Source organism: Schistocerca cancellata, chromosome 1, assembly GCF_023864275.1.
Source record: "Schistocerca cancellata isolate TAMUIC-IGC-003103 chromosome 1, iqSchCanc2.1, whole genome shotgun sequence".
Taxonomy (NCBI): Eukaryota; Metazoa; Arthropoda; class Insecta; order Orthoptera; family Acrididae; genus Schistocerca; species Schistocerca cancellata.
This window is the reverse complement of record NC_064626.1, coordinates 1,168,889,201-1,168,908,254: the sequence shown is the minus strand read 5'-3', so window position 1 is coordinate 1,168,908,254 and position 19,054 is coordinate 1,168,889,201. Positions and strand designations below refer to the sequence as shown.

Genomic DNA, 19,054 nt, shown 5'->3' with positions numbered 1-19,054 from the left:
ACGCATTTAGCCGAATTAGAACAAGACTGGCGAGTGTGATTAAAACGGTGACACTGGTAGCAGCGCATAGGTGTTGGGACATAGGGGCGAACAGTAATAACCTCATAGCCCGCTTTGATGCGTGACGGCAGCTAAACACTATCAAAGGTCAAAGAAAAGTGTCCGGGTCGGTGCAAGGTCATTGTTTACCTTTTTCATGACCCTATGGACAGCCGTCATGCCCTGCTCAGTGAGGAAAGACTGAATCTCCTCGTCAGTCAATCCATCGAGGGATCTAGTATAGACCACACCACGCGATGAATTCAAAGTGCAGTGAGCCTCCACCCAGACAGGGAACGTGTACAGGAGTGTGGCCCAAAGCAGTTTTTGTGCCTGAAAGGCGCTCTCAGTTTCTAACAACAAGGTACCGTTACGCATCCTGGTACAAGACTTGACAGATCTGGCTATGGCATCTACGCCATTCTGAATAACGAAAGGGTTGACAGATGAAAAATCCTTTCCGTCCTCAGATCTAGAAACTATGAGGAACTTTGGGACAGGCAGTAGTACTTTTATCACTGGTGGTTGGTCAAGTTTCCGTTTTTGGGCAGAAGTCGAGAGAGAAGAAGACGAGAAATCCATTGCGGAGGAATCTACCATGATTGCCAGCGTCTCCGATGGCGCGCTCCTTCCTTGTGGGGACCCTCTCAGAGGGCACTCCCGCCTTAAGTGAATGTTTACACCTCAGGTCACACCTCCTGAGAAACGGATGGAGGGACCAACTGGCATGGTCGGAAGGTGTCAGCTCAGGCAATCACCCCTCCCTGAGCCTGGCCTTTACCGGGGGTATGTGCGTGCCTTACTTGTCTACCTAGGGTGGGGAATTACGCGTTACCCCGTCAGCGGCTAAGCGTGCGAACGCGTGGGTCGGCCTTCAGGCAAGCACAAGGAGGAAAGAAGAATAGGAAAAAAAGGGAGAGAAAGGACAAACTGTCTCAAACGGCGAGGCGAGGAGGAGTAGGAGGCGAGGAGGAGGAGGAGGATGAGGAGGAGGAGGCGGCGGGAAGGAGGAGGAGGAGGAGGAGGAGGAGGAGGAGGAGGTGGCAAGGAGGAGGAGGTGGCAAGGAGGAGGAGGAGGAGGAGGTGGCAAGGAGGAGGAGGAGGAGGAGGAGGCGGCAAGGAGAAGGAGGAGGAGAAGGAGGCGGCAAGGAGAAGGAGGCGGCAAGGAGAAGGAGGAGGAGAAGGAGGCGGCAAGGAGAAGGAGGAGGAGAAGGAGGCGGCAAGGAGAAGGAGGAGGCGGCGGCAAGGAGGAGGAGGAGGAGGAGGAGGAGGCGGCGGCAAGGAGGAGGAGGAGGAGGAGGAGGAGGCGGCGGCAAGGAGGAGGAGGAGGCAAGGAGGAGGAGGAGGCAAGGAGGAGGAGGAGGCAAGGAGGAGGAGGAGGCAAGGAGGAGGAGGAGGCAAGGAGGAGGAGGAGGCAAGGAGGAGGAGGAGGCAAGGAGGAGGAGGAGGCAAGGAGGAGGAGGAGGCAAGGAGGAGGAGGAGGCAAGGAGGAGGAGGAGGAGGAGGCAAAGTAAAAAGGAAGGAAGACGTGAGAGGGAGAAGGACAAAGAAGGGAACCAAACAAAGGAAGGAAGAAACCAGAATAAGCGAAAAACCAAAATGACCACAAACATAAGTCGTGGAACCGTCCGTCTCCGAACGCAGGCGCAAACTACCATCTTGAGGGGGAGGGACTCCGTTTAGTCGCTTCTTACGACAGGCAGGAATACCTCGGGCCTATTCTAATCCCCGGACCCGCAGGGGTGGTGATGAGTTTGACTGAGTACTGAAAGAGTAAACAACATTCCATTAGAACTACTGATAGCAAAAGAAAAATTTGGAGTAGGAATTAAAATCCATGGAGAAGAAATAAAAACTTTGAGGTTTCCCAACAACATTGTAATTCTGTCAGACAGCAAAGGACCTGGAAGGGCAGCTGAACAGAATGGACAGTGTCTTGCAAGGAGGATATAAGATGAACATCAACAAATGCAAAACAACAATAATGAAATTAATCAAATTAAATCAGGTGATGCTGCGGGAATTAGATTAGGAAACGAGTTTTGCTATTTGGGAAGAAATAACTGATGACGGTCGAAGTAGGGACGATATAAAATGTAGACTGGCAATGGCAATGAAAGCATCTCTGAAGAAGAGAAATTTGTTAACATTGAGTATAGATTTAAGTGTCAGGAATTTTTTTCTGAAAGTATTGGTATGGAGCATAGCCATGTATGGATGATACATAGTTTAGACAAGAAGAGAATAGAAGCTTTCGAAATGTGGTGCTACAGTAGAATGCTGAAGATTAGATGGGTTGATCATGCAACTAATGAGGTTGTACTTAACAGAATTGGGGAGAAGAGGAATTTGAGGCACAACTTGACTAGAAGAAGGAATTGGTTGGTAGGACATGTTTTGAGGCATCAAGTAATCACCAATCTAGTATTGGAGGGCAGCGTGGAAGGTAAAAATTGTAGAGGGAGACAAAGAGATGAATCAACGAAGCACATTCAAAAGGATGTAGGTTGCAGTAATTACTTGGAGATGAAGAAGCCTGCACAGGATAGGGTACATGGAGAGTTGCATAAAATCAGTCTCTATACTGAAGACCACAACAACAACATTAACTAATTGCATGTGTTCTGTATAAGACCTGATGCAATTGTTGCATTATGTTCAACAAGCTAGAGATATCAAACAGCCTAAAAATTACAACTAAACCTGGAACTGAACTCTGCATCTCTGCTATTCTAACTCTAAACTACATATGCTCTACAAACTAAACACCACTGTTATATTCAATTGAATTAAAGAATTTGTCATACATGTGACTACAATTTTACCAAATTGGTGTTTTTGATGTCCATTTTCTACCAAAAATATTCATCTTCTTTCTAGTATGTTTGGCAATAATACAGGTTTAACTACTGACATAAGCCATTGTTTTCAGGACAAACATATACTGAAAATAAGAAAGGGATTAAATTTTATTAAACATTTTTGTATTGCTAGTAGGCAAGAAGTTATACTGTGAAGTCTGAATGCATTACTCCACCAGTATTTGAAGTTCTTCTGACTGAGTGACTGTATTGATGATTTTGATTCAGGTACTGGCTGAGTAACACCAATGTTTCTTAGGTTTTATTGACTGATTGGTATACAAAGTTTTAAATTTGAATTCATTCTGTGTTTCTTATGCTGCTCTCATTACAATTATTTTGGTTTAGTTCAACTGTGCAATAGAGCACTCTTTGCATTCATAGCAATTTTCTATCTGCTACTGAAGCATGATGCGTCCTCCCCAGGCCTCTCCATCTTGCTCACATATTTGTCATAAGACACTGTAAAATATTCTTTAATTTTTATTAGAGATTACCTTTCTATCTGTATAAAAGTAATGAACTATGAAATAGTATCAGATAACTTTGATAATGTTCATTTTTAGTGACTCAATTTCATAACCACCACTTCCTTTATATTTGGATAGTTCATCAATAATGACTGACTTATGAGGACTTTCTCTAGGGCACAGCTTTATTGACAATGTAAGGCTAACATGAAAGCTGTGTGGGTACAACGAAGGGGAGGAAATAAGGGGAACTTTGTAGGAAAGACATTTTACCATTAATTATTACTGTTATCTTTTCTTTCTACGAAGTATTACAGGTCAAATTTTCTTCCTTTCAACAGTTCTCTTCTTAAAATGTTACGACTTCTGTGGTTAAATCATAAATATTATCTGTATTTCCTCCAGTTTCTGGCTACAATATAATTTGCACGAATGAATTTGATGTATCACTCAGATTACACACCTAGCAAGAGCTTGTATGCGAGCCTCCAGTCTCTCCGTCTTTTCAGTGTGCTGCCTTTGTTTCTCCGACATTTCAGCTTGCAGATGTGTATTTGTTTCTTGCATCTGCTCCACCAGCTTCTTCAGTGATCTCGACTCTGCCTGCAACTCTTCTTTCAAGGCTAGCACAGTGAACAGTGCCTCACGAACTTCACCTGTCACATACAAAATACAGTACAGTGAACGACGACTCAAATCAAGCTTTAAACAAATGAAGAGGGACTTCTAGCCATCAGGCAACTGTACACATCCCAAAAAAGACAATTTCAGAACTAAGTACAAAAGGAACTGAGGTCTCAAGTCACGATATATCCAATATGAAATAACATCAGCATATTACTAATTTACATATTAATACTTTGATGGCTTTTAGATGCATTCTTTTATTTAGGCAAAGGACACACACACACACACACACACACACACACACACACACACACACACACACCTGGTACAACGTTGCTGTACCAGTGTGTGAGTGCACTGTTCTGGGACTGCAGTTCTGGATATTGACTAGGGCAAGAGGTTGTGTAGGGTGCAGTGGGTAAGGGGAAGGAAGGAGGTGGGGAGTGGAAGGGAGGGTTGAGGAAGAATGGCAGATAATTTGAGGGAGGCAGGCAGGTGCACGAGACATGAATGTGGTAGGAACTCCAGCACTGGTGAGCTGTGGATGGTACATCTGCAATGATGAGAATTCTCTTGCCCAGTATGCTGCAGTTCTCAGTAAGGCCTTCACCAACTACCAATATATATCCCCCCCCCCCCCCCCCCCCAATTAGGCATTAGCCAACTGGTGCTATTTTCCCTCCAAAAGTTAGTCTTTAGGCATATTTTGTACACTATTTCCTCACATCCCCGTAAGTTGTCCTCGACAGGCAGTTGTAACTACAAATCATCCAGTACCATCCTGAACTGGAACAACTAAGCCAATTCCTTTGGCTTCAACTGTCTGTTGTCAAGAGGAATTAAGAACATCCTACCCACAATCCCCCCTCCCTCAAGTTGTAACTTGTTGCTGCCGTTCAGTCCAAGCAACATACTGACCAATCCTTAAGCTACAACCATTCCCAACTCCTCGCCATGAGTCATATCCCTTTGGAAGACTCAGGTGCAAGATCTGCTAAGATATGTTCACCCAGCACATCCTATTTCATTCCTGTTACAGACTTATCCTATCCCATCAGGGGCAGAACCACTTGTGAAAGAAGTCATGTCTTGGAAAGTAGCTCTGCTGCAATTTCTGCATGGCTTTTTATGAGGGCATGACCACCAACCAGCTGTGGATCTGAATGAAAGGCCACTACCAAACTTTGGCCAAGTGCAGATCTGACAACCCTGCACACTCTCCGTCCTCTGTTTGGACACCACCACCACCACCACCACCACCACCGTTTGATGTACAAACTCACCACTGCCAGTATACATGTCATATTCCTATCCCACACTTGCTGCCTTCCTCCGACTGTCAGCTGCCCTGCCTCCCACTCCCCGCCTCTGTTCTCCCCTCATCAATTCCATCTGACAACCACTCACTCATAAGAATCAACTTGCAGAACTGCAGCCTGGCACAATTTACTCAGCCAGTGCTTGTCTATGATGCAACACCTCTACTATTTAGTGACTCATTACCTTTGCTTCTAAATTATCTACATTCTACAAACACTTTCCATTACCATATTTACGAGGGTCATTTAATAATTAAAGAGAGAAATTGGTCTGGGGAAAAAACTGTTAGTAGGGCAAAGTTTGGTACTTTTATGGCCTTAAGTTGGCATCACTGGGATGAGCCCTGATCAGCTGATGTATCAACATTATTTTGTTTATAACCTCAAAAATACATTTTTAAGATGGCGAGTCCGCTTCAAATGTCCGCGTTACTTGAATAACGTTCTGTTATTAGTTTTTTACTTGCTGAAGGCGAGAAACCAGTGAATATATACTGTAGAATGTCTGAAGTTTATGGTGAAGGTTGTATGAATCATGCAAATTTTTATAAGTGGGTAGATCAATTCAGTGACTGACTAACACCGTTCTGGCCGACCAGTTGCAGTTTCAACTATATATATTTACTAAGATGTTATCTATTCTTTCGAACATGTCCAAAAGAACAGATACCATCGGTGACCAAGCAGCTCGTTACAATGAAATGAACACCCTTAGCTGCAGATGAAAATGTGTGCCCCGACTGGGACTCGAATCCGGGATCTCCTGCTTAGATGGCAGACGCTCCATCCATCTGAGCCACCGAGGACACAAAGGATAGCGCAACTGCAGGGATTTATCTCTGGCACGCCTCCCGCGAATGCACAAACAGTGCCCAAACTCTTACAGGAATCAGCAACACGCCGCGAGTAATGAGTATAATGGGTGGGGGCACTACGAATGTAGTGCGGGACAATACGCTGAGAATGTGGGTTTCGCGGGAGGCGTGCCACAGATAAATCCCTGCAGTCGCTCTATCCTCTGTGTCCTCGGTGGCTCAGATGGATATAGCGTCTGCCATGTAAGCAGGAGATCCCGGGTTCGAGTTCCGGTCGAGGCACACATTTTCATCTGTCCCCGTTGACGTATGTCAACGCCTGTAAGCAGCTAAGGGTGTTCATTTCATTGTAATTTCAGTTTCAACTATCTCACTTGAAAGTTGAACTGATGACATTATTCATGCCTACCGCCGTGTGATAGTTGATAAGGTTGAGATTAGTACTGGTACAGTTCATAACATTATCTGTAACAAGCTGAAGTACCGCGAAACATGTACAAGATGGGTCCCAAAGGAGTTGATGTTGCTACACAAGAAAGCAAGGTTGAGAGTGTGCACAGAGCTAAAGGAACATTACGATAGAGAAGGTAAGCACTTCAACAAAATTTTAACTTTTGATGAAACTTGGGTTCACTATTATGAGCTAGAATCAAAAAGACAAAGCAGGGAGTGGAAGCACACCAACCCACCTGTCTAGAAAAAATTTCAAAACCCAAGCATCAGCACAAAAAAGTAATGCTAATGGTGTTTTGGGATGCTGAAGGTCCAGTTTTGTACAATGAACATCCAATACTACTTTGATTTGCTTTTAAACAAGGTGAAGCCAACCATGAGAGAGAAACTGACATTCGCCTGCTTTAATTTCTTTGTTGATAGTCTTCGGTGTCTATGTAATGCATTGCTATACTCACTGAAAAATGGAGGGTGGAAGTTCCAAACTGACTACTGTAATCGACATAGCCGACAGTTGCATAGTTACGTTTCACAGTTCTTTACTTCCACTGCCCACAACCCCCCCCTCTCCCTCCCCCTCCCCCCCCCCCCCCCCCACCATATTACACAGTTAATATGGCCAGTTCACTATTGGTTAACTTTCGATAAGGCTCATTAATAGTTTACACGAAAACATCAGCGTACTGCTACAACAATTTACCATTGAACATCTATGAGCAATCAAACCTAACCACACAGTTCTTTCAGAATAATACGGTACATGTGACGCTATTGAATAGACACTGTCATTATTTTAACACACGGCCTATTTGTGTTATATTTATTTCACGGTTCTGTTGATGTATTGTTGTTGATCCAACGAATACACGTTTCTCGTCTGAAAATTGGCCATGGACTGACTATCTCAGGACCAAAAGTCAAGCCTTTATATATCCTCACAACAACAGATACTGAACCTATAAATTGTTCGATGTTTAATTTACAGGAATTACTATTAAAACATAACTCATTCAATTAACTGAATCCATTTAAAAATTACTTTTTTTAACTGTTTCTTTTACCATAAACATTAGGCTGAATTATTTGTTTAAATAACAAAATTAAAAGACAATCACGCAAACAATGCTTTTGACAAACCTGGTAAAATGTTGGAATTAATTAAGGGCTGGCTTTGCAAATATGTTTTCGAATAGAGCCAAATAAATACTTAAAGAATCCTAGTGGTGGTTCTTCCAAATGTTTATAATTAGTGCAGAATTTATATTTGTTTGTAATTCAACAATAGACTTTAGGTCATGAAACAATTACTGATTTCACCCTATAACAAAATATATTAATGAGGAATAGTCGAAATAAATTAGGAAACTGATTACATACACAAACTAAGCACAAAATTAAATCTGGTGCTATATTCATTAAGACTGAGGGCCAACCTTTCTCTTTTATGAAATTATAGATTATACTCTTGTATGTTAATGGTAATGAGTCAAAAATGAAAAAATGAATTTAAGGAGGCAGATGGCAAAACAAGAGAGGAAGTAAAGAAATCCCAGCTTGTTTCATCACAAGATGATGTGGATCTCAGAGGAGAGGTGTGATTCTCCAGCAAGACAACGCACGTCCTCATATTGCTCAACTAACCCATGAAACCATCGACAAAAGGGGCTGCAAAGTACTGCCTCATTCCCCTTACAGTTCTGATTTAGCACCTAGTGATTTCCATTTGTTTGGTGCACTGAAGGAGGCATTATGTGGGATAAGGTTCCAGGACAACGAGGATATGAAAAGTTTGTGGGAAGTTGGTTCAAACATAGAGATAAAGAGTTATTTGCAGTTGGAATAAAAAAGCTTTGAAACAAGTGCATAAATGTTGAAGGGGATTATGTTGAAAAGTAGAAAAAGTATTGTTTTGTAAAAATAAATGCTTTTTCTCCAGACCAATTTGTCTCTCTAATTACTGAATGACCCTCGTACATCAGATCTGCCAAATAAACTTCACAGGGTCCTGCTCAAAATCCCATGCCACTTGCCTCGATGTTTACCTCATCCTCACTGAAGGTCAGCAACACACTTCTGTTCACATTAAATCCACTAACAAACAGCACTAATGTTTTCACAGTTGTCGTCCTTTCCATGACAAAACTTCCCATACAGCCGTGGAATTTGTTCAGATGCAGACTTTACAGCAGGGATGGCCAAGGACCAGGCTTATGAGCCATGACATGGCACAAGTGCCATAGCACTTGGCCTCTCCACACATTTCCCTTACTGTCACGGCAAGATATCTTAGCACTAGGAGGGGAAAAAGAGGTTACTGCGAACGTGCCACATTTAAGTAGCCATGCAAATTATTTTTGCCATAATGAAGGCATAATTCTTATCTGGTATGTACTGTCGGTGTATGGAAAGATACAGACAATTCCTCAGATTTTCGCACTTGGGACGCCACGAAACTGTGATTTATTTAGTTTCATAATAAAAATGTCTTTCTTATAAAAATATCAATCAAAATTTGTAGCAATTTTGCAACCTCATTATGAGGACATGAAAACTCTACTTGAGGAAAGTAATGCAGAAGTCCTGGAAAGTTTTGACGTAAAAGGATTTGTCATTAAAATGGGAATTACCTCAAGTTCAATCAGTTATATCTGCACTTGCACAAGGGCTCTTTCAACTGAAAAGGCAAGCAATTATCCTTTTAATTATCCTTTTAATTCTTTAAAGGCCGCAATGATTTCTTCAAACCTCTTTTCTTTAATGGCAGTGAGCTTAGAGAACTGTACTGTGTTCATCAGAGTTTGTCCTTTCAATAATGTAATTTTCTTTTTAAATGAAACCCTCTCAAATCAGAAAGAAGTTTTTTCTCACCTTGCAATGCCTTACAGTGGCCAGGGTGCAGTCAAGTCCACTTAAAATGCTAGGTCTGCAATCCATTCTGGATGTCCTGATTTTCAATCCTTCACTCCTTTTTCCTTCATAACTTTAACAATAGTGAGTTTTAAATCAAAAAATTGTTCCATGTATGCCCCTTGGCTTAATAACATACTTTGTCTATATATAAATTCTCCACATTCTTTGTTCCATCAAAAACTGTTGTAACTGACAGTGGAATAACAACAATATAAGGAAAAGATATATTCCTACTCACCATGAAGACGACAAGCTAAGTTGCAGACAGGCAAAACAGATAGACTGTTACATATCTAGCTTTCAGCCAAAGCCTTTTTCAGAAATGGAAACATAAACATTCATTCACACAAGCTAGCTCACTTCACACACAAATGACCGCCACCTCCGATAGCTTTGAGTCCGAATCTGTCGAGCTGAAGAGAGTTGTGCCAACTGAAAAATACTACGCTGCAGTAGTAAATGAAATGTTGCGCTGTACCTAGTACTTCTGGGAACGAATGTGAAAGCTGATACAGGCGAGTCTCGCCCACATGTGGCCTTCACACTCAAGGCGTGTTAAATTTGGCATGCCATGGCTGGCCCTGCTTTACAGCAACACACCAACTTTCTCATCTCAGCCTGCACTGTATGTAACTAACCCACCAGCATAGTAGAAAAGCAGATTTCCTGAGTCATCACATCCAATGCTATTACTGCTGATCCCTCCACAAAACAGCTTAGGAGTACACCTCTTGTCACTCAGTACTATACTGGTCTTCAGTGCAATATCCTGGTCATACCCTATCCTCCTCTTGCACCCATTTCCCTACCCTATAGCTCCTATGCCTGTGACTGTCCATACTGTAAGACTTGCCCTATGCACGGACCACTACTTATACCAATCCTGTAACTAGTAAAACGTGTACTATCAAAGGGAGAGCTACCTGTGAAATGACACAGGTCGTGTACCAGCTGTTATTTAAACAATGTTCGGTCTTTTACATTGGCATGACTACCGCTAAGTTATCAGTCAGGATGAATGGACAGACACAGTGGGTGTACATTGGCAACACACAATATCCTGTTGTAAAGCATGCTGTACAACATGAAAGTTGCGACCTCAGTGCTTGTTTCATTATGCATGCCATCTGGATTATTCTTACAGACACTAGCCTCTGAGAACTCTGCAGGTGAGAACTGGCTTTACAGCATGTCAAAATTCTCACCATCCACCTGGTCTTAATCTGTGTTAATTTTTCTTGGCCTCCGAGTTTCTTCTCAGAAACTATATCTTTCATCACTAACTTTTAGATCTCTTATAAAATATTTTAATTTTTTGAACCAAAGGAAGCTAATTTTACTCTCATCCTTTTATGATCTCTACTCCTTGGCCTTCTGCCACTGCAGATTTTCAGATTAATTCTTAAATGGTCTAGTTTCTTCCAATCTGTCCTCTCTTGATGAATGAGAATATGAGGCCATGAGTCATCTCCCAGCTAGTGGATACTGTACAGGAAGCCCCCTGATTCTGAAAACTAGCATTCTTGTCACTTGTGTTACTATATCTGCTACTACTTGATAATTTAAATGCCAATGTCTTTAAGAAATTTGTGTTCCTCATTACTTCCCTTTTAGCCACTCCCATTTTGTTATGCACATCTTATGTTCAACTATGAATTGTCATATATGTTAGGTCGATAAAAATGTAAATGGATGATACAACTCAGAATTCACGTGCATTTATTATGATGTTACTGACAATGAACACTGTAATGTGAGGATAAATCAAGGTTAGAAGATGATAATGTTCTGTGAACATAGGGATCTTAAAATAAGAAATGAGCTTAGTTGAACACAGAGTGACACGAAATTTACTGTGGTGTATTTAAAGGAATCGTTTTGGTATTTGCATGAAGTGAGCAAGGTAACTGCTGCAAAATATAAATCCATAGGGCTGGATAAAGATTTAAACACCACTCTTCCCAGTGTCTTAAACAATTTGCATAACAAAATAAGCAGGATTTAAGATACAATGAGTCAAACAATATCTTATCAGATGGACTCTCAATTATAAACTGTCAACTTAGTAAGCTGAATTGTATCCAACACTACAAGTACAGTATTAACAGTAACTTCAAAAATTACCTGTAGGAGATAGTGTACTCACCATTAACTTGGTAGTGACCATGGCTGTCTTGCGTACTTCTAGAGGACGTCAATTCATGTGGGGACATGTCCACTAGATTTGACTGCAATAGCTTCTGTGTCGCCAGAAGAGCTGCAGCAGCTCGGTCAGTGTCCTGCAAAAGATATTCTAGCACTAACAGTATTATGCACTACTCTGAAGCTTTTGGATGATAATTTCAGAAAATCATGTAAAATTTCAGCTCAAATACAACAGTCAAACTTTCCATCCAACAACTCCTTTACTTCAAAATTCACACTCAGTGGCATCAACTCTTACATTGATTTATTTCACTGCAAGAACACCATGATATCTTTCTTTTATTTGACTTCTTCACAATTCAATCAAATAGAATTCTTTACTACTTTTATTGTGTTCCCTAATTCATTTCATCTGTTTGTTTTTGAGCTTTGACCATGACAGAATAAAATTTCTATTTCTCCTCCAATCTGAAAAGTAACAAGTTTGATGCTTTCTGTTACTATGCCTTCAAGATACAACAATTCTCTGAAGTTTATATGTTTCATATTTTTAAGGTAACACTGCTAGCATTAAAAACCAGTACTGTGGAACCTCGCTTAATGAGCACCTCCCAAACTCGCGTAACTAGCGATGTTTTGTGTAACGAGTGACGATGATTTAGTGTGAGGTCACCAGCTGTTTGCGCACTGCAGGGGAAATGTTCAACAATATGAACATCCCCATGAACCATGGACCTTGCTGTTGGTGGGTAGGCTTGCGTACCTCAGTGACACAGATAGCCACAACGGAGGGATATCTGTCGAGAGCAGACAAACATGTGGTTCCTGAAGAGGGGCAGCAGCCTTTTCAGTAGTTGCAGGGGCAACAGTCTGTATGACTGACTGATCTGGCCTTGTAACACTAACCAAAATGGTCTTGCTGTGCTGGTACTGTGAATGGCTGAAAGCAAGGGGAAACTACAGCCGTAATTTTTCCCCGAAGGCATGCAGCTTTACTGTATGGTTAAATGATTATGGTGACCTCTTGGGTAAAATATTCTGGAGGTAAAATAGTCCCCCATTCGGATCTCCGGGCGGGTACTACTCAGGACGATGTAGTTATCAGGGGAAAGAAAACTGGCATTCTAAGGATCAGAGCATGGAATGTCAGATCCCTTAATCGGGCAGGTAGGTTAGAAAATTTAAAAAGGGAATTGGATAGGTTAAAGTTAGATATAGTGAAAATTAGTGAAGTTCGGTGGCAGGAGGAACAAGACTTTTGGTCAGGTGAATACAGGGTTATAAATACAAAATCAACTAGGGGTAATGCAGGAGTGGGTTTAATACTGAACAAAAAAATAGGAGTGCAGGTAAGCTACAACAAACAGCATAGTGAACGCATTATTGTGGCCAAGATAGACACGAAGCCCACACCTACCACAGTAGTACAAATTTATATGCCAACTAGCTCCGCAGATGAAGAGATGGATGAAATGTATGACGAGATAAAATAAATTATTTGGGTAGTGAAGGGAGATGAAAATTTAATAGCCATTGGTGACTGGAATTCAATAGCGAAAAAGGGAGAGAAGGAAACTTAGTAGGTGAATATGGACTGGGGCTAAGAAATGAAAAAGGAAGCCGCCTGGTAGAATTTTGCACATAGCTAACACTTGGTTCAATAATCATGAAAGAAGGTTGTATACATGGAAGAAGCCTGCAGATACTGGAAGGTATCAGATAGATCATATAAGACAGAGATTTAGGAACCAGGTTTTAAATTTTAAGACATTTCCAGGGGCAGATGTGGACTCTGACCACAATTTATTGGTTATGAACCGTAGATTAAAACTGAAGAAACTGCAAAAAGGTGGAAATTTAAGGAGATGGAACCTGGATAAACTGACTAAACCAGAGGTTGTACAGAGTTTCAGGGAGAGCATAAGGGAACAATTGACAGGAATGGGGGAAAGAAATACAGTAGAAGAAGAATGGGTAGCTCTGAAGGATGAAGGAGTGACGGCAGCAGAGAATCAAGTAGGTAAAGAGACGAGGGCTAGTAGATATCCTTGGATAACAGAAGAGAGATTGAATTTAATTGATGAAAGGAGAAAATATAAAAATGCAGTAAATGAATCAAGCAAAAAGGAATACAAATGTCTCAAAAATGAGATCGACAGTGCAAAATGGCTAAGCAGGGATGGCTAGAGGACAAATGTAAGGATGTAGAGCCTTATCTCACTAGGGGTAAGATAGATACTGCCTACAGGAAAATTAAAGAGACCTTTGGAGAAAAGAGAACCACTTGTATGAATATCAAGAGCTCAGGTGGAAACCCAGTTCTAAGCAAAAGAGGGAAAGCAGAAAGGTGGAAGGAGTATATAGAGGGCCTATACAAGGGTGATGTACTTGAGGGCAATATTATTGAAATGGAAGACGTAGATGAAGATGAAATGGGAGATATGATAATGTGTGTAGAGTTTGACAACACTGAAAGAGATCTAAGTTGAAACAATGCTCCAGGAGTAGACTACATTCCATTAACAGCAAAGCAGCAATCTTCTGGAGCAATAAGAGGAATGCTGAAACCATAGAATAGGTTGCATCATACATTGAAAATCATCACCCCGCTAAAGCAGTGGCTACACATGCTACAAATTTATTTGACGATAATGGTGTGGCGCATTTTTGCCAAATGTTGAAGCTTCGGCAGAAACAAATGTGTATAGATAGCATCATAATAAAAAGGAATTAGTTACATATTGTAAATAATAAAGTACGTAATACTGTATTTATAATTTTCTTTGAATAAATGGCTTGGATAAGATAAAACTTTTAGTACTATTTCTGCATGGAATGTATTATCATATTTTTACAGCAATTTATACGGGATAAAGTGTTTCACTTAACGACTGTTTTGCACTACGAGTAACATTCTGGAATGAATTATGCTCAGCTACTGTTAGCTCAATACTGTATTGCAGTGACCTTCCCACTTGCTTCTGCAATCTATGGACCCAGGAGGCTTGACATGTTTTGACTGTCAGCAGCAGCAGCAGCAGCAGCAGCAGCAGCAGCAGCAGTCACAATTCAACACAATGTCATCGTCACCATGAATCCTGCAAACTGTCAATGTGAAAGGCATTGATGCTGCAGATAGGCTGTTGCAGGCTGCTTATACAAGTAATACAGTCATACAGGCTGGGCCCACTTGCTGCAGTCAACCAGCTCAAAGGAAAAAGGACACCGACAACCATTTGCTGGAGTGGCATCAGTCCAGCAGATTAAAAATGTGCCGGTCCGGCACACAGTTTTAATATGCCCGGAATTTTCCAATCAGTGCACACTCCATCCATTTATTGGGAAGCATAAAGCAAGAGCTGCCACAAAATATGACTCTATATAAACCAGCATGCGCACTTAATGACCTCATTAGTCATGTTGTTACAAATTTTAAAAAGTGCATTACAATAGCACTAAATTAGGGAAGTGTTTGTATCCTGTTTTTTCTACAAACATATAATTAAATAACTTTTTAATTCAGTAATACTGATTAATTTAGTATATCTACATCTACATTTATACTCTGCAAGCCATTAAACGGTGTGTGGCAGAGGGCACTTTACGTGTCACTGTCATTACCTCCCTTTCCTGTTCCAGTCGCATATGGTTCGCAGGAAGAATGACTGCCGGAAAGCTTCCATGCACGCTCAAATCTCTCTAATTTTACATTTATGATCTCCTCAGGAGGTATAAGTAGGGGGAAGCAATATATTCAATACCTCATCCGGAAACACACCCTCTCGAAACCTGGACAGCAAGCTACACCGCAATGCAGAGCGCCTCTCTTGCAGAGTCTGCCACTTGAGTTTGCTAAACATCTCCGTAATGCTATCACGTTTACCAAATAACCCTGTGACAAAACGCGCCACTCTTCTTTGGATCTTCTCTATCTCCTCTGTCAACCCGACCTGGTACGGATCCTACACTAATGAGCAATACTCAAGTGTAGGTCAAACGAGTGTTTTGTAAGCCACCTCCTTTGTTGATGGACTACATTTTCTAAGGACTCTCCCAATGAATCTCAACCTGGCACCCGCATTACCAACAATTAATTTTATATGATCATTCCACTTCAAATTGTTCCGCATGCATACTCCCAGATATTTTACAGAAGTAACTGCTACCAGTGCTTGTTCCGCTATCATATAATCATACAATAAAGGATCCTTCTTTCTATGTATTCGCAATACATTACATTTGTCTATGTTAAGGGTCAGTTGCCACTCCCTGTGCCAAGTGCCTATCTGCTGCAGATCTTCCTGCATTTCGCTGCATTTTTCTAATGCTGCAACTTCTCTGTATACTACAGCATCATCCGGGAAAAGCCACATGGAACTTCCGACACTATCTACTAGGTCATTTATATATATTGTGAAAAGCAATGGTCCCATAACACTCCCCTGTGGCACGTCAGAGGTTACTCTCTAACGTCTGTAGACGTCTATCCATTGAGAACAACATGCTGTGTTCTGTTTGCTAAAAACTCTTCAATCCAGCCACATAGATGGTCTGATATTCAGTAGGATCTTACTTTGTTTATCAGGCAACAGTGCAGAACTGTATTGAACGCCTTCTGGAAGTCAAGGACAATGGCATCTACCTGGGAGCCTGTATCTCATATGAACAAATAAAGTGAGTTGGGTCTCACACGATCGCTGTTTCCGGAATCCATGTTGATTCCTACAGAGTAGATTCTGGATTTCCAGAAATGACATGATATGCGAGCAAAAAACATGTTTTAAAATTCTAGAACAGATCGATGTCAGAGATATAGGTCTATAGTTTTGCGCATCTGCTCGATGACCTTTCTCGAAAACTGGGACTACCTGTGCTCTTTTCCAATCATTTGGAACCTCCCGTTCCTCTAGAGACTTTCAGTACACGGCTGTCAGAAGGGGGGCAAGTTCTTTCGCGTACTTTGTGTAGAATCGAATTGGTATCCCATCAGGTCCAGTGTACTTTCCTCTGTTGAGTGATTTCAGTTGCTTTTCTATTCCTTTGACACTTATTTCGATGTCAGCCATTTTTTTCGTTTGTGCGAGGATTTAGAGAAGGAACTGCAGTGCGGTCTTCCTCTGTGAAACAGCTTTGGAAAAAGGTGTTTAGTATTTCAGCTTTATGCGTGTCATCCTCTGTTTCAATGCCATCATCATCCCAGAGTGTCTGGATATGCTGTTTCGAGCCACTTGCTGATTTAACGTAAAATCAGAACTTCCTAGGATTTTCTGTCAAGGCGGTACATAAAATTTTACTTTCGAATTCACTGAACGCTTCACGCATAGCCCTCCTTATGCTAACATTGACATTGTTTAGCTTCTGTTTGTCCGAGAGGCTTTGGCTATGTTTAAACTTGCAGTTAAGTCTCTTTGCTTTCGCAGTAGTTTCCTAACTTTGTTGTTGGACCACGGTGGGTTTTCCCCATCCCTCACAGTTTTACTCGGCACGTACCTGTCTAAAACGCATTTTACGATTGCCTTGAACTTTTTCCATGAACACTCAACATTGTAAGTGTCGGAACAGAAATTTTCTTTTTGATCTGTTAGGTAGTCTGAAATCTGCCTTCTATTACTCTTGCTAAACACATAATGGGCAAACTGTGTACAATAGTACAGTTTTGCATACACCAGTCTGCAATGGATGAAAAATCATAAAATTGATATACATCCATTTGACATTAAAAAGTTTTTCTTGCAACACTGTATGTTTCGTTTAGTAAATTAAATCTCTGGTTGTCCCAGTCACAGAGAAAAGATACAAAGGTCACAGAATGTTACACATTTTGAGATCTACATGAACACTAACAGTGTGCTTTAAATTAAAAATCATTAGACCGTACATTCCCCTAACACTTCACTAGTAAAGCTATTTAATAGACAGGTCATCAAAATTTAGTTTTCAGATGCCCAAGAGTGAACAATGACCTCTGGATGTAATGTAACTGGGTGGAAGTGTCCTCATATTCAGAAGCTAACTTCGAGCTTTGATTTTAGCTAACTAACATGGTGAGCTAACAGTCCAGTTGTTTCAGTCCATTGCCTCATTAAATGCATATTACAAAATTAACTGTAAGCTGTTCCTCAAACCAACAAAGATAAAATCCATGCTTAAGAAATTCATGCAATTAAAATGGTCTGTGTGGTACTATGGGAGAGAATGCAAACTAACACAGAGTTTCGACAGATGATAATGCCAGTGTTCAGAATGTATCAGGTTTCCATTTAGTAGTGTAATGTCCATGTATAATAATTAAATCTTTGACAAGCTGTCTGTTGACTTCTGCCTCTGGTTCTTCAGCTGACATTTGTTTGATGATTTTTCTAGTGTTTTGCAGCATGAGTGGCTGGCATTGTCAGAGCTTCATTGCTGGTGGTGCACCGGAGAAGGGGTTGCAGCCGCACACTATGTGTACCTGGCACGTCGACGTCCAAAGGCTTTTCTGTGGTAATTTTTGGTGCGGTTCTCCTCTTGCTACCTTCAATGGTCGCTCACTACAGCACGCAAATCCAGGACCCTTTCACTTGGCTGACATGGAAGTTCTGGCTGGAGAGAAGAGCTATCACACCCGCTTGTTCAAAGAAGCTATAGAAACATACAAACATGAGAATAGTTTCAACAAGAAACAAGAAAGCCTCAAATTGAATGGGTTCTGAGTTCCCATACTCCAGCAAATGATGGTTGCATGTACCAAGAGTGCAACTGCACCAGAATTGACCATGGAAAAGGTCTTGGCGCGACTGGTATGTATAATCAGTGGCCGTCAGCTTGACTCCAGTCCACTACAAGTGATGGAGGGTGAAGCTTTGACAACACCAGCCACTTGTGCTGGTGAAACATCCAAAAAAATCATCCAACAAGTGTCAGCCAATAAACCTGAGACAGACGTCTTATAAAACTGAAAGACTTTCCACATAACATTAGATCCATGCTCTACTCTTTTGTTCTTACAACAAATCAATCAACAAGGAAAAAGATGAAACACTTTAGTCACTCTGCTCATCCTTCCTATCTGTAGAAGACGTTTGTCACAATCATCACGTTTCTCCTGTAGTTTATTATGTTCCACATGATACATTTCGAAATGGACTGGAATGGTCAAAAGGTCTTTAACATGAGTTTTTCTGCAGTATCATGTTCCTGAACAGCGAAAAGCACTACAATTAACCTTGTTGTCTTCTCCGTTTCAAATGACAACAACATCATGTTATAGTAATCCAATAACAAAGCAAATGATTTAGGGTACAAAAACAATTGAGATAGTAGCAGAAGAAATATCTTAGTATGCATGAATTTTTTTTAATTTTGCAAACAAGAATGGCGCGCACACGCACAAGTAAATTCATACGGCATGACTGATTGCAAATCCCTGAAGAAGG

At 41.2% G+C, this 19,054-nt stretch overlaps 1 protein-coding gene across 1 annotated transcript in view; it reads right to left on the bottom strand.

The window, feature by feature from the left end:
- Positions 1 to 19,054, bottom strand: part of LOC126093903 (sorting nexin-29) — a 167,053-nt gene that overhangs the window by 61,492 nt on the left and 86,507 nt on the right. Inside the window, 2 exon segments of the mRNA XM_049908756.1 lie at positions 3,834 to 4,026; positions 11,641 to 11,773. Of these exon segments, the coding sequence (XP_049764713.1) occupies positions 3,834 to 4,026; positions 11,641 to 11,773 (326 nt within the window).